The following is a 16,246-nucleotide window of genomic DNA, read 5'->3' on the forward strand; positions in this document are numbered from 1 at the left end:
AAAATTGAGGCATACATTTTAGTTTTAATACCATCTCAGTAACACCAACTTGGAAAACATATTGATTTACACCATTTGCACTATGCTCAGTGCAGACTTCAGAAACCAAAGCTCTTATGTAGAAATTAATAAAACCAGAAAATGATAACATATGCCATCCTTTTTATTTTTTAACTATTTAGCATTCTCCTGGGCACTCACCTGCAGTGAGATTGACCACAGATGCTGTTCCAGCGGTGATGGCATCAACCTGAGAGTGGATTTCATGTTTGGATTCATCCACTTTGTTCTGAACCCAAACCCTGGATGCCTTTTGGTGGAGGAAAATGAGAGCTATTGGCATTCATCGTAGTGTGTGATTTTCAGCTCATATCAGCTTTCTTTCACAGGATTAAAGGACTAGGCTAGTACAACACCTATGGCTTTGGAAACACTCAAGCATTAAATACAGCCTCCACATTTACAGTCAGTCCTACATCCTAATTATATTTGAGATATTTGATGGACTTTGATGTGATTAGAATGCTTGATTCTTTTTAAGCCGTCTTTGCTTTGCAAATCCAGAGGCTGTAATATCAGAAAGCACACAATCTCGAGTGTTAGAAAAGCACAACTCAAGGGATTGCTAGGATTGTGGGAATGTGGTAGGGTGCACCATCTATGCATGGTGCAACTGTTCTGAAATATTTTCCACAACTGAAGTAACTGGTTGTAATATGGCTCACCAAGTCATGGCCCAGTGGAGGCAGATTATCGACATGTCCCAGGTCAGCCTGGGCCTGCTGCACAGCCTGCATACTGCTGTTGATGGTTCCCATCAGGGCCTGCTGGGCTAGACTCTGACAGCAACAAACAACAGAGACACAGTGTTTGCAGATGACCTAACAAAAGTAGTCTGATTACAAGATTGTGAAACTGAGTCTATCATATCATACTTTCTTGATCAAATTTCTTTAAGTCACACATTTTTTCCTAAATGGCCCGCAGGTTGGACGCTACAGTTTCAGTTACTATCTGAATCAAAGCAAAAAAGAAAAAAAAAAAAAGACCAGCATGTTTGTCAGCGCTTACTCACCAGCGGAGGCATGTGTCCTCTGTGCATTTGCCCTGTGGTGATTTGCTGCTGAGCAGAGGGCATAGTACCCATATTGAAGGTGTCAGGCCCGCCAATAGACCCAGACCGAATTATACCTGGAAGGGCTACTGAGCCGTGCTCCACACGGCCTACCCGATTGAACTGCTGCTGCAAAATTGTGGACCTTATTAAAACATAAAAAGAAATAGAAAGGAGTAAGAAGAATTTTATAATTAATCACACCAAAACATTAACTTTATGTCTATTTAACTTTTTAAATAGACTGCATATTTGTAAGATTTTTCCAGTCTAATTGACCACTCAATGTACTTCATACTAGAAGCCACATTCACCCATTCACCTACATTAGGAGCACTGAGGTTTGGCTCAAAACACCGACCATATGATTAGTGGCCAACCCAATCTGTTTCCTAAACCACAGCTGTTCCCTATGCACATTATATGCTTGTACATACTGTTGTGGTCAGAAGTTTACTTACACTCATCATGGGCATGAATGTCATAGTAATTTTGGCCTTCAAATGGTTTCTTTGAAATGTTTTTTGTGAAGACCTACGAGGAAGAATTGTAGATTTATAAGTTGGGAAGGCCTTTTGGAACCATTTCTAAACAACTGCATATTTCAAGATCATCAGTTCAAACAAATGTCTGAAAGAAGACCTAAAATGTCACCATCAGGTGGTCAGGTTCAGGAACAACCCAGAAACCACCAAGATTTAAGCCTGGCATGAACTGCAAAGTGCTGGAACACCAGTGTCACTGATCACAGTGAAGCGAGTTTCACATTGCAATGGACTGAGAGGGTGCCGACCAAGAAAGAAACCTGTGCTCCAAAATCCACACCTTCAAGCTCGACTGAAATTTGCAGCTGCCCAAAGGGACAACTCAGATACCCCCTGGAAAATATTTTATGGCCAGATGTGACAAAGTAAAGTTGAGCTATTTGCCCACAATGACTAAAGGCATGTTTGGAGGAGTAAAGTAAGGCTTTCAAACCTAAGAACACTGCTAAAGCTGTCAAGCATGGTGGAGGTAGCATCATGCTTTGGGGCTCTTTAGCTGCCAGTAGTACTGGTACATTGCACAAAGTGAATGGAATAATGATGGAGGAGGACTACCTCGTTCAACTTCATCTCACACCTGGGTGTTCTAACAGGACAATGATCCCAAACATGCATAAAAACCAGTTTTGGAATGGATAAAGATGGCTAATATCAAGCTCCTGGAATGGCCATGACCTCCATCCTACTGAAACTTTTTTATTACACTAAAGAAAAGTAAATAAAATCTATTTTTTTGCCAAGAAGAGTGTACAAATATTCAGCCAGAATTATGCCAGAAGCATGTTGATGGCTACTAAAACTATGTGCCCAAAGTACAATTTGCTGAGGGACACTAAACCAAATATTGTCAGGATCCTAGGTGTTTGGGGGGGTGTGCTTTGAGTTTTGGTGGTTTTGGATTTATTTTTTGATCTTGTGAAATGATTTAGGTTCTAGTTCTAACATTTAGTCGTCTTAGTTTAACCTCCTAAGACCATTTTTAATTTCTCTTTGCTATTTGGGCTGATTAGGACCTGATGAATGTAAAAACAAAGAATGATCTTTTTACCCGATTTTGCTCTACAAGGGCCTGATATCCACATATGAGGACATTTGTTTATAAATTTCAATAGAACAGTGGCAGTATAATGTCCTCGTAAGTGAATATCAGGCCCTTGTAGAGCAAAATGTAGTATTGTGGTCTAGACCAGCGGTCCCCAATCCCCGGGCCTCGGACCGGTACCGGTCCGTGAGTTGTTTGGTACCGGGCCGCGAGAGTTGAGGCTCAGGTGTGAAATGGATGGTTTTCAGGGTTTTTATCGGTTTTCAGCGTTATTTTGTTATCGTTTTTATCGTTAACTCGGTTTTCCTGGGTCTTTTCACCTGTGTTATGAATAAATCTTCTTTTTTTCGGTACCGGTACTAGTTTTATTTTGTTGTATTTATCCGCGACACCTTAAAGGCCGGTCCGTGAAAATATTGTCGGGCATAAACCGGTCTGTGGCGCAAAAAAGGTTGGGGACCGCTGGTCTAGACCACCCAAAATGTGATGTCCGCATATTTGGTGGCCAGGTCCTAGGAGGTTAACGACGTTCTTTGTGCTTATGAGTTTTACTATTTATATTCCTGTTCGTTAGTACTGTAAGAGTGTCACACACTCATTGTCTCGTCTCTGAATAGTCAGCCTTTGTCTCTGTATTTGTTTACCTTTGGTCTTTGTCCAGTTTCATGCCAAGATCATAGGGTGTATATGTTTATCTTCTCATCTGTCAGGCTTTTAATCTGATCTTCTATCACATAAATTTATGTGTATGTCTAGACAAAGTTAAAAACTAAATTACTTGCATATGTAGGCATGTTAGAGTAAACTTTTCCCCTTGTATGACTTAGGAGGATCTTTTTAAATAACTCTTCAAAATGATAATGCGACTGTTTCTAATTTAAATGACAAAAATGACAGAATTATAATTAAAACAATTATCACGCACCAACAACTGCTCCCACAGTACGCAGGCAACGTCAGAAGAAATACTGTACAAAAAAAGTGTTTTCATGCCTAACTCAACAGATGCTCCTGACTCCACCAGTTAATTACGGCTTGTTTTGAGAGGCAGCAATTATGTTTTTGTACTGAGAACCACAACATGAGTCAATTGGTCCATAAGCAGCAGGAATATGATGCCCCATTCTGCCAGAGTGGTTTCACTGACAGCCATGTGGATTTCCAGTGATAACAAATTTCCAGATTCTGTGTGACAGAACCCTAGTCCAGCTGCTTTACCTCGATTTCCATCAGTCTCTGAGCTACACTGGAAAATCTGGACAGACAGAAACCAAATAGGAGAAAAAAATACCTGAATAAAACAGCTTCTAGCAAGCTGTTTCTTTTTTTCTTTTTTTTACCGGTGTGATATCTTGACCTCCAAATGATGCAACTTTCTTTTCCAAAATAAAATTATATTCTAGTAGCTTTACCCTGAGGCAGCTTTTATAAAAATCACACAACTACCCATTTAACAAATTGTATTCTGGGGTATCGAGAAGAGCATTAATGTTATTGTCTCAGGTTTAAAGTGCTGTTTTTTGTGTTTAATTCTAACATCATGTCTCTTGGGGAGTACTCTGCTGGGCAGGCAGAAATGTAATTACATGCACAATTAAACAGTAAGCTTTAAATTCATGAATAACTAGACTGTGTGAAGAGAATCACGATGGTCAGCATTTTTCTACACTAGATACTACTCACTTCTTAGGGGAAACCGATTCCTCCAGCATGGTGGATTCCTCATCCCCCTCAAGGCCAAAACGATCCTTACTCTGCTTCTGCAGAGCGAAGTTTAACAGACACCAGTGAATACTGTGAGCCAAATATGTGAAGAGGTGGATGTATCTCATATTGATTCAGATAGATATGCGTTTTATTTTATTTTCAACTACTTGCCTTTTTAAGAATGATGTCAATATACCCAGCAATGAGTTGGGATATCTGCTCTCCCTCTGTAGTCTGGACAGAGTAGTAGCTTTCCTGGTACTCTCCAAAATCCTTTGTAATGCATGGAAGAGTCCAAAGATTCAGGGCAAGACAAGTTAGTCATTTGAAATTATTTTATAGTAACATCTACCCAAGACTGCAGAAATACTCTATTTGTGATAAAACCCTTACTATCTGTGCATAGATTTAAAAAAACCTTACTGGGGCTGAATAAACATGGCAGTACCTTCCTCATTTCTGCTCTTAATGAAAAGAAAAAGTGACATGCTTCCACGGAGCATCCGATTTCTCCAAAGTGCTGATTAAAAATGAGATGTAGTGAATCTGAAAACTGCTCACTTCAAAGCGTTCCACAGAATCACGTGGGCGAGTATTCTTAGTTTAAATCAATGTTGGCAAATATACCTCAGAGTACTTTTCAAAATTTGCATAATCTATTAATCTTTAAATGGAGTAGACCCTTTCCACTACAGGAAGAAAACAGCCAACAGCTGGTAAAGAAAATTGAAAAAGGTTTCAGATAAATAAAACATTCAAATTCTGCACATTCTCCCTCCGGGTATCTATTGTTAAGTCAGAAGAAATAGCTGGCTAGCAATGCCAAAAACCATTCAATATTGCAGTCTGAGATCTCTAAAATTTTTAGGATTCTGTTTGTATTGGAAAATGAAGAAAAAAATGGGGGAAAGAGCAAAGAGTTGTATATATCACACTCTGCATACAAATAATGCATAGGACTAGAAGTGTGTATAACAGCACACTCTAAGTGGAGCTGAGGACACAGTACCAAGGTGAAACTCTTAGGGGAGGCTGCCCATCTCTTGACTGTTGTCAGTGGCCATTCCTGCACCACGTCCTTCGTCTTCTCATCCACCCGCATCACTGACTCTTTGGTTATCCCCAGCAGCCGCGGGACCAGCTTATTTTTACCCTTCATCTTTTCCTGTCAGGTAAGAAAACATCAGAGGACATTTATGTCAGTGCTTAAACACCTACACAGATGATTCATTCAAGGCGCAAACGCAAGATCATTGTTCCGTTGTCCCGATGCTGCCGTAATACACACGGCTGTGTCTGTGGCTTGAAGCCCGACTTGGAGGAGGAGAAGGGCAGCTGCGAAGTGACCCAGCAGAGTTCAGTCTTGTTTAACTGCTGCTTTATTGAGCAGGGTCTCCACAGACTGTCAGCACAGCAGCATGCTATTCCACCAGCTCTCTGCCTGACCAGCTCCACTGCCCCACCACTATCTGCCCACTGAAAATCTATTACAGCTCACTTGAGACACCAAGCCTACACTTGGCTCTCCTCCAAGGGGAATAGGAAGGACAAAACAAAAATTAGCAGCGAGCAGAGACGGGGAACGCAGACTGCTCATGTTTAATGTGTCCAGTCCTTTTGTTGTTTTTATCACAGGGTCAAAATGAAAAGCCCTGAGAACCACACAAAGGCCAATAAGTAGAAGAGCTTTTCAAGCTCACTGCTCTTAAACACAAGGACAGATAACATTATCCCAATGATCATGATATCTTTGTGCAAAGGTTTATTAAAAACTTCCATTGTTTTAGGGTACACCACCTCAATGTTATAATTACCAACGCCGCATTCAAGCAGGAAGTGTGGTATTCTAATCTCAAGTGGAAAGTATAATATCATTTCAAACTGCTTAACCTTGGTTATCGGTTAGGGAAAATATGCTTCTTACTGTACCCCACGTGACACACACACACGCACACATATATATGTATAAAATAAACTGGCTTAAATTCTTCTCAATTACAGTGTTTTCCTTTTAGTTATGCTTACAGTAAAACAAAGCTTTTCACCCTAAAACCTGCAGTGATTAGACACTCATAGGTGAGAAATGGAAGGTTACATTAAATGCTCCAACAAAGCCAGGCCTATGCTTTTGCCCTTGCAAGCGTCAAGAGCAGAGTGCAGCTGGAGTGAATTATTTAAGAGTCTTGAAACCTCCATCACTACATCTCCTCATCGAGCACAGACAGCGCTCGCACACATAGATGCACATGCACTCTTCCATGCACACAAAGATAATTTGAACCCTGCAGTGTACTTTAACTATGGGGCCAAACATTCCATTTATCGTCCATTAAGACCCCAGCAGACAACTGCACATTCGCTCTTTTCCCTCTTTCCTGCAAGTCCGTAGCCAAATGGGCCGCTGTCAGAGAGCTTTAATAATACCTGCTGCAACTTTATCCCATTCACATGCTGCACTTCCAGTCCACTTTTGTGTTTGCCAAAGCAGAACAGAGTAGAATTGCTATTGTCACAAGTATTTCACAGCGCTGAACTCCAAGCGCACACGCTTCCACTCCAATTCTGACTCGGATTTGTTGTGATAATGGGGCTTTTTGGTGTTTTCAGCAAGCTCTCATTCCTGTGTGACAACACTCTGTACATCCGGGCAGCTTTCTGGTCGTAGCTGCCACTCATTAGAACAAAAGCATTGCATGCCTGTATCATTAAATTAACATTTGTTTTAGGTTTTAGTTTCATATCAGTGGACTGCAATTTTTACTAGCACATTTAGTAACAATGGGGAAAGAAACAAATCCACCAGTTTAGCCAGATTATTTACAGCTTTATTTAAAAAGGTAAAACCAAAAGGTGTAACAATCCCTCATCAACTGTAACTTATGAAAGACCCAATTGCAATTATCCTTATTTTTGTGAGAAGGTGTTGTTTTAATTGTATAAAAATGTATTTCTGGGGAAAAAAAGCCTGTTAGCTCTTACCTTCACGAGAAAGAAGGACACTCCATATGTCTGGAGGGACCTAGCAAGCTTCACATACTTTACTTTTCCTTCTATCTCAGACATCTCTCCACAGTTTTTATGTTCCTGGAAAAACAACAGTTACATTTCCAACTTAAACTTATCAATACATATGTAAATATGCTTGAAATGTCATGTACTGCCTGTTATGTAAGTATTTTACACCTCAACAGAGAACACATTACACTTTTTGCATGCTGCATTTGAGAAGTGTAATGTACATACTTGGAATATTTTCTTCTCGGCCCCTCTCTGCTTGATATACTCTTTGGGTAGGAACTCCTTCAGGCTACGGAGACAAATGACATTTTAACTGGTTTCAGCTACAGGCATTTCCTTTTTCTAACATACCTCTAATTATGAGGTCATTCTTGCCTTACTGCCTAAATATCAGGAAACAGTTGTAACAGCTGACATCACCCCTGAGCTTTCCATGGGAGGAAATCTCTGAAGTAACAACCATTACTGAAGGAAAGGAATAGCTACCATACAGCTGAAATAAGTCTGTGTATAAAAGTACAACATGTGCTAAACAAGTATTCTGACTCTTTGTATCAAGGCATCTTCTTCATAATAAAAACTTACTCCAGGAATCCAGGCTTGTGCTTGTGCTCCACGTGGGGTCCGAACTGGATCTGAGCCTGGATTCCCGCAAACTCACATGCTTTATCAAAGGAGACAGGGTGGGATCCATTCAATATATCATCTCTAGCCTGGAGGAGACATGAAAAGAGGGATGGGTGGATAAGTGTAAGGCAGTAACACACATCCAGGAAAAGGACCACAAAGACACGGGAATGCTCCACAATTCACCCAAACAGAGCTCTCCAATGAACAATTCACTGTGTGCTTTGCGTGCACTGTAGCTTCAAGAATGAAGTCTTCTAAGTGACTAAGTGCATTTCTAGAGAATATACATCATATCTCAGACTAAGGCACACAGGGGGGCCAAATAAGATTTGTTTGTGACAATGAAAGCAATTCTGGCGGCTTTCAAATGTAACAGTTTCGAGTATTTGTCATCACACTCAGTTATGTGTTATTAAAAAGGAAAAGATATCACAAAAATGCACCAGTCTTTCACAGTATCCCGTCTGCATCACAGAATGGTCCTCAGTATGGTGTTAAGCAATCTAATGAAGGATTTTTTTAACCCTTATGTCTGTTTGGTGCTGCTGAGATGTCATTTATGATTCAATACATTTTCAGGCTCTTTATAATATTTTTACCTTTTAGGTCAACACAGAAGCAGAAGGCTTTCTGTAAAATGCTTGTCCCTGTGTGCTCCAGGGGGCAGTCAGCTTTGCCCCCTGCTCTCTCTCTTTCTAGTTCACTGTTGCAAATTTAATCGCCGCAAAGCTGAGAGGCCTTGCTGGCGGTGATAGAGGCTCCATCCATGCTCTTAGCATTAGCATATCAGTACACAGCGTGGATTTGATTCATTCTTCGTCCCATTACATCAATGAAACACTAAGCAGCAGCTCACTGCTGTAATGAGAACAACAATCTCCTCTACTCACAATCAAGTCTTTTCCCAAGTGCAATTCACTGTGGAGTACATAAGCTCTTGCTGGACACAGAAGACACTCTAAAATTAGCCCTCACACATGCCATTCACTCCGATACACACTGTTCACTGTACACCGAGTTTTCCTTCTACCAGTTCTACCAGTTGGTTCACAAGTATTTAGAAAAAATATTTAAGTGGCAATTGCACTAGTAGATCATGGAGAGGTATTATAATGTGTAAAGCATAGTTCATCCATCCATCCATGTGCGTGTGTGTACTGGAATTTATTAAGTAAATAACAAATTCATCTTTTTATACTTAATTTTGAGTGTGTGCATACACTGGAGTTGTCTGAGAAGTCAGAAATTAATCAAGCAAAACATTAAACAACTAAAAGAAGTAATTAATTAGAAAATAATAACATGCTTTACTCTTTTTTTCAGCTATTTTTTAAAACAGTAAATTTGAAAATTCATTCATAATTATATTTTAGCATTAAAAATATAATTTTCAATAGACCTTGCACATACTGGTGGATTAACCGTTATAGAAACATAAAAAATAATTTTGGTAACTATTTTTCTACTGTTAATTTAGAACAGCTGTGGCATGCACATGGTATTTATTTTTTTTATGTATTAATTTCTTTCTTTTTTTTTAACAAAATCTGATTTAGAAAAACTTAACAGGGTTTCATATCAGTGGATACTAAACCCTTACCAAGATTTGGTATACCTGAGTGTCCACTGACATACATCCTCAAATGAAAGTGAAAGTTAACTGGGAATGCAAAGTATGCTCTTTACTGTTCCTCAACGCAATAAGATAAGGGAGTCAATATCCAGCAGAGTAAATGTAACAGCTGTCACTCAGCCAGAAACCAAAGTGGGTTCATCCTCAATTGCTGTTTTGGCTCAGAAATGATGGCTCGATTCTCAGATAATCAGCAATCAGAATATTATCTGTTGGATAATATAACTTGTATAGTGAGGTAAATATCTGGTGTCACTGTATTCAATGTAAATACAGCATGCTGTTTAGCTTGTAGTGGTTTCATTGTGTACGTGCATTACTGGAAATTGACAGGCACACAGCTGCATGTGAGCTAGTGATGGCGAATTATGAATGAAGCTGATTTTTATGCATTTCATTAATTAGTTTGGCATTGATCTTAGGAGTTCTATACTCTCTGTAAAAGATGACCATTGATAAAGAATGAATTGACTGTCGGCCTGATTTCAGATCAATCGTTACATTAGGCACAGAACCAGCCGGATAAATATTATACCATATTTGTAAAAAGGCAACAGAGTGAAGACAGACCCTGAATTTCTCAAAGCAGATATGGTAAGTGATACAAGAACTGGTTTTAGTGAAGCACAAGACATCAGAAGCTGTGACACATACAGCCTGAGGCAACAACGCTGAGGTCAACTGTTCCACTCTGGCCAAGCAGAGCAGACAGCACACATAGCCACAAAAATAAATGATGGCAAAGGTATATAGTCAAATAGCAGTGCTTGAATGAAATATTAAAACCAGTTAAAAATAATGGATTCTTTTTTCCTCTTCTCTTTGTATATATATTGTGCGGTAAGGATGAATTTGACCCCTAAAATATCACCATTATAAGTGTGTTACATCCTGTAGAATATCAAGTCCTGAAGACAAATTATTAACCTGACCCTGCACTGAAATATGCCAACTCTTGACACATGTAATACATCTGATTAAGTGATCAAGGGTTAAAGGTAAAGTAAAAGCAAGACTCAGTGGGTGATACTATTGCTATGGAGATTTATGCTGGTTTTAGGATAAATACAAAGGGAGCGGTCAAGTGGTAAAGAAGATTACTCTTTTACTGGCAGAGCTTTCATTAATGTTTGTGTGAGAGTGCGCGCGCAAGTGCGTGTGTGTGTGTGTGTGGGGGGGGCATAATAGGATGTTTGAGTTTGAAATCATGGAAGCTTAAAATCATGAATACATATATGAGATCACTGCAAATATGCAGGAGGAGTGACCAGCAATGATGTCATGAACTACATGAACAGTTACACAATAATAGTACAGAGTTTCTAAGAATTGCTGGAATTATGAATGACAGAGCGCGAAGAGGAACATTTGTAGGCTAAAAAAATTTAAAAAGGAACACTGAGAAAGAGCAACAGCAGCCTGTGGTATGATCCACTCTTCTGGCTGTGTTCGGTCTTTTTAACACAATGACAAATTAGAGCTCCTGCTTTGTGCCGAGCCAAGCGTGTGCGTGTGTGTGTGTGTGAGAGAGAGAGAACGCGGGAAAGATAGAAGAGATAGACGGGGAAGGGCAAGGGCAGGGGGCGGAGTTGTTATTGTGAAAGGAAATATGAGCCTGTGTTGAGAGGAGTGCATGATACACGCAGTGTTGTAATGTGTGCCAGGGTAACAGGGTGGGGATGTATGCGACTGTCAGAATGTGTAAGCGATGGAAAGGGAGTGGAGACAGAGAAACTGCAAAATAAGGAAATGGAGGGTACAAAAAATAGAGGCAACAACAGGAACAGACAGATAGAAGGGAGGAGAGCATCTGTAGCAGACAGAGAGGGCGGGTGGCAGGATGTCAATTCTGAACATATTCAAGAACTTCCAAAGAAGGAGGAACTGAAAAGACGGGAGAGTCATATTTAAATAACTATATATGTATAGATACATTTCAGCCGCGATATACATCTCTGCTGCTTTCAGAGATTATGCATTTTTGTGAGGGGGAGCATCCAATGCATTAACACTACTCTCGAGCTCTCGCTCAATCTCAGAGGGTACATCTGTACAGTATGTGTGTTTGCCTGGGCACTCCACACCCTGCTGTTCATGTCCAGATGTCAGTGGGGGGATTTCCTCCCTACTGGCTAGGGATGTGCTTCTGAAGTGCATGTCTGTATATAGAAAAACATGTTTATAGGACACAATTAAAATGTGATTTAAAGCTACAATAATCAATATTTCATAGAAATAGCGGATTTAAAAAAAGCCTTGTTTGTAGTGACAAACCCTGAAAGGCTCTGTAGTTCTATTCAGCTTAATGGAGCATTTTAGCTTCTTTTAATTCCCTGTTTTGTTTTATACTGTGTGCAAATACTCTGCTTTTGATTTACGCTCGCTGCTCTCATCAGTGAAAGCATTTAGCATCAGCGTACATGTATGCTGATACCAGAGCCATTCCCCGAGCTGCTTCACGTCCTATTAATTCCATTGTACAGAAATTGGTGGCATTTTGTCCAGAGGCTTGCAGCAGAGTCCCTCAGTAAACAGGAGCGAAGGGAGTTAAATAAATAATAATTTCTTTGTGGAAAAAAGGCTAAATTTTATTTCATATTTAGCAAATGTACACCGAATCTAATTCAGAATTAAAATAAACCAAACAATGCTAATCTCATTTTGTTTGTTTTGGTCTGACAGGAAAACCAAATTTGCCCATAAAATGTTATCATTCTTGTAACGGATGAACGGTTGTTTAAGGAATTAACACATGACTTCTGTCGACAACAGATGATATGTAATGTACTTGCATTTAGGCGAAAGTGCTAGCTACTGCACTGGAGTGCTGTGCAAATGTTAGGTGTATAATTATGTAGCATGTACAACATGCTGTTGCTTGTCTAACGTGTCAAACCTAAATGGCCCATTCCATGAAGTGGTTTGTAGTGTCCCTGATAGAAAAAGAAAGGTATTTTATTACAGTTTAAAATACTGTAAAAAATCTCAAACTTGAGCTATACTGCCTTGATCACGTCTCTCCATTTTTTTTATCCCATGAATGATACATTTCATAGGGGGCACTACAGTTCTGCAGTGGTTAGCACTGTGTTCTCAAGAAGGTCTTGGGTTTGAATATACTGGGAGGGTTGGGAGTCTGCTTGCTCTCCTGGTTTCGTTAACTGGCAATTCTAAATTCTCTGTGATAGTTTTGCGACAGAGTAGCGACCTGTCCAATGTGCACCTTGCCTTTTGCCCCACGACAGCTGGGATAGGCTTCAGCCTGCCTTAAATGAATTGGATAAGTGGAAGAAAGTGAATGGATGGATAGAGCTCTATCAGACCGTATTCACTTTGCATTGTGAGCAATGCCCAGCAAACAGAAAGTTCTGAATAACTCTGTCCTACTACTATTTATAACTTGTTCTGCCGCAGACATTAGCCAAACAAAAATATTACTTTCATCATCCGGTGATCAAACTTTCCGTGTTGTTGTGCAGTTGTATTGTAAGAACCAAGAAACAAGTCAAACCTGTCGGGACCACATCTAAGCTAACCACATTTCAGTCTGTCGGGGCCTGGTCAGAAGTTGCAGGCACAAAGACGACACAGTTATTGTGTCCTGTGTCTGAAATATTTCATATGCTTGGTTGTTTGGGCCTTACTTTGGGGGGACTGGGGGGTCTCTCTTATTCTTCTCTCATTTGCTATCTTATTATAAAGATGTGTGTAACAAGTTTACCTGAACATAGAGCAGGTTTAGCTGAACAGGGTCCCGTGAATCCACATTCTGGTCTGAATAGAAGAACTTGCGCCTGAGCAGTAGAGTCTCGCTTTCCTCCACCCCCTGTTCTCTGAATGTCCTGCTGTGGTCCAGCCAGTTCACTGCCCAATCAATACACATGCTCCATTACTAAATACATCAAAATGAACAGGCATTCAGTTTTACAAAGATGTTACTAGAGGACAATGGTAATAGTGAAATTAACCAGGGATTTTGAGAACTGCAGACCTGTCAGCTTTGACAGAAAATCTACCAAATTTAATACTAGGAAGTGAAAATCCTGACGGGCCGTGAAGAGTCTCATTTGCATTACTTTCTGCTGAGACGAAAGCTAGTTGAAGATTGATTTATACAGTTGCAAAAACATTTTTGGTGTCCTCTGGGGAAAAAGATAACACAAAATTAATTAACTTTCATATGTCAATGCAATAACTTTGATTCGAGTGATAAAGTACACATCCATATGATGGTGTTGAGTCAGATGGCTGCCGTAAAGCCATCAGGATTCCAGTAACATTTTGGCTTTTTCAAGCTTGCACTCACAGTCGTCATCTGTGTGAAGTTTTGCTTTGAGCTTTTCCATCTTCCTTTCATCTCTCAGCAGCAGGGTCCTGTCTTTCTTCAGTGTCCCCATCCCATCCTCCTTCTTATCCTCTGGCACCTCTTGAATGAGGGAGTATTCCTCATAGTTGGTGATTCCTGAAAAGTTAGCCAGGGATTTTTTTTTTAGGAGGAGGAAATGCTTCAAGTAAGTGGTTCAATAATCACGACAGAGAAAAGCATCACTGCAATACTGTTGCAACTGTCTTTTTATCCATTTCTCTCTGCTTTGAAACAGAAGTTAAGGAAAGCTGGTATAGAGCCAGCAAACTAAAATTGAAGCTGAAGAGGAGAAGAAGCCAAGCAGAAAGCCCTACTCTAAATAAACATTTTCCAATAAAGCTATCTGCCAGACACACATCCCTGTGTTCCTCACCCAATTAGGCATGGGAGCAGCTCATTGTAATTGAAATATACAGCTTAGGGAACACCTCTATGACAAGGAGCGACAGCATTTCCTGGGCATTAGGAAGAATACTTAAGTCGCTGATTAGAAACAAGCTTGTTTATCCCAATGAATCATGTCCACATTGGTCTAAACAAAACACGATTAGGACTTTATCAAGCATAGACAAATGCTCTAATGTGCCGAACAAATATGCTTTTCAAATACAAACTAAACAGCACATGATAACATAGTCTCCTAATGTAGCTGAAGATGAAGTCAGTGGTATGCCTTTGACTAAAAATAAAACAGAAGATGAATAATTTAAGCTTTGGGTGGTGGCGTGACATGATTAATCTTCACCGAACTCATAGCACAGATACAAACCTATTCTACTGCATATGGTGACGAGCAGCTCGCCAACTGTTTTTGAGTCATCCACCATGATAGTTTTAATGGCACCATCCAGCATTTTGATCTTCTGTGGCCTTTGTTTCTTCTTATACTCCAAGACATCCTGAGAAAACAGCAAAGGAAACGCGATGACATCCACAGCCCTACTAATCATCCTCAGCCGTAAACTGCCGCTTCCAGCAAGATGGGAGGAATAAATGTCTCGGTTTCCACTAGAAAATATAGATCACTTTAAGAACCCATAACTGACACTGACAGTTCTCCACCCAGGACTATATGACTAAATCTTACTCCGTTTCGCAGCATGTAGTAATCCAGGGTTCTTCCAGACTCGAGCCAGATTCCTTTCCTGGGATCATCGTCAGACAGGAAGAGGCCATAATCCGAGGCTGAAACACAAAAAGCAACAGAGAATACAAATGTAGAAGCCCACAGATTTCCATTATGTAACTCAGCTTCACCAATCATCCTCCAACCTTGTCCTGTCTGGGCTTCAGGGACTCTCTCTCTGATGATTCTGCAGGCATCATACACAGGGGTGGACGGTTCAAACTGCATCGTCTTCACCACATTGCACTGGCGCACGCAAATCTTCAACGATAAGGCCACCATCTTGGTGGGTAGTATAACGGCCTTGCGACCGACCTATACTCCTGGAAGACACAGAAGGAGATATGAAGTCATATCAATGCTCCAATGCGTTTATGTCTATGTCAACAGGCCATTATTAAAACGCTCTCTCCAACAACAATCAGGTCAAAACTGTGAAAAGGGAAATCTCAGGGGCCGAATATAACACCTCAAGGCACAGAACAAATCCTCACAATTACCTTCTGCGGGGGCATTTTTACCTGGAATTGAATGTGCATTGTGCTCTGCCTTAGCAGCTCATCATTTTTGAGTTGTTCTGATATTAAAGTGTTACCCCAAGATAAGCTTCTGCCTGATTGCAGTATATGTAGAATTAGCTGAACTAAGGCAAGAAACATAACCTTTCAGCAGAAGAGCGGGGGAAAAAAGTGAAAATCTCTCTAATTGGCAAGAATAACGGAGACAAGTCAAAACACTCCCCACCCCTGCATCATTATTCTCACTTCTCCCTGTTCGCACTCTCCTCCGGAAGAAGACTTCAGTGTGAGACAAATCAGTGGGTGTCTTATCATTTACTGCTATTAGGGTGAGTCAATTCTGGTATTCTTAGACGTGTGCAAGAAAAGGAAAGGGACTGAGTTCTTCCAGCTTTCCTTGACCTTCAATTTTACATAGAGATGAATGAAAAAATAAAAATAAAACTACCTATAGCCTAAGTAGTTTATCGGCGATGGCCTGATAAATCCATTTAAACCTGGAGACATTCATACTGCTGATCTAAATCCCAGACATTTAGTTGAAAAT

At 40.2% G+C, this 16,246-nt stretch overlaps 1 protein-coding gene across 3 annotated transcripts in view; it reads right to left on the reverse strand.

The window, feature by feature from the left end:
* The window catches only part of tln2b (talin 2b), an 86,119-nt gene that overhangs the window by 33,779 nt on the left and 36,094 nt on the right, over positions 1-16,246 (reverse strand). For all 3 annotated transcript variants that reach the window (XM_039615395.1, XM_039615394.1, XM_031747494.2), the window contains exons 2-15: positions 15,328-15,504; positions 15,143-15,240; positions 14,825-14,954; positions 13,996-14,151; positions 13,411-13,553; positions 8,012-8,139; positions 7,652-7,715; positions 7,388-7,492; positions 5,418-5,573; positions 4,580-4,681; positions 4,385-4,461; positions 1,076-1,259; positions 726-839; positions 202-310 (exon numbers count right to left, since the gene is read on the reverse strand). In XM_039615395.1, coding sequence (XP_039471329.1) covers positions 202-310; positions 726-839; positions 1,076-1,259; positions 4,385-4,461; positions 4,580-4,681; positions 5,418-5,573; positions 7,388-7,492; positions 7,652-7,715; positions 8,012-8,139; positions 13,411-13,553; positions 13,996-14,151; positions 14,825-14,954; positions 15,143-15,240; positions 15,328-15,463 — 1,702 coding nt within the window. In that variant the 5' untranslated portion in view covers positions 15,464-15,504. The remainder of the gene's footprint in view (positions 1-201; positions 311-725; positions 840-1,075; positions 1,260-4,384; positions 4,462-4,579; positions 4,682-5,417; positions 5,574-7,387; positions 7,493-7,651; positions 7,716-8,011; positions 8,140-13,410; positions 13,554-13,995; positions 14,152-14,824; positions 14,955-15,142; positions 15,241-15,327; positions 15,505-16,246) is intronic.

This window comes from Oreochromis aureus, linkage group 7 (genome assembly GCF_013358895.1).
Source record: "Oreochromis aureus strain Israel breed Guangdong linkage group 7, ZZ_aureus, whole genome shotgun sequence".
NCBI lineage: Eukaryota > Metazoa > Chordata > Actinopteri > Cichliformes > Cichlidae > Oreochromis > Oreochromis aureus.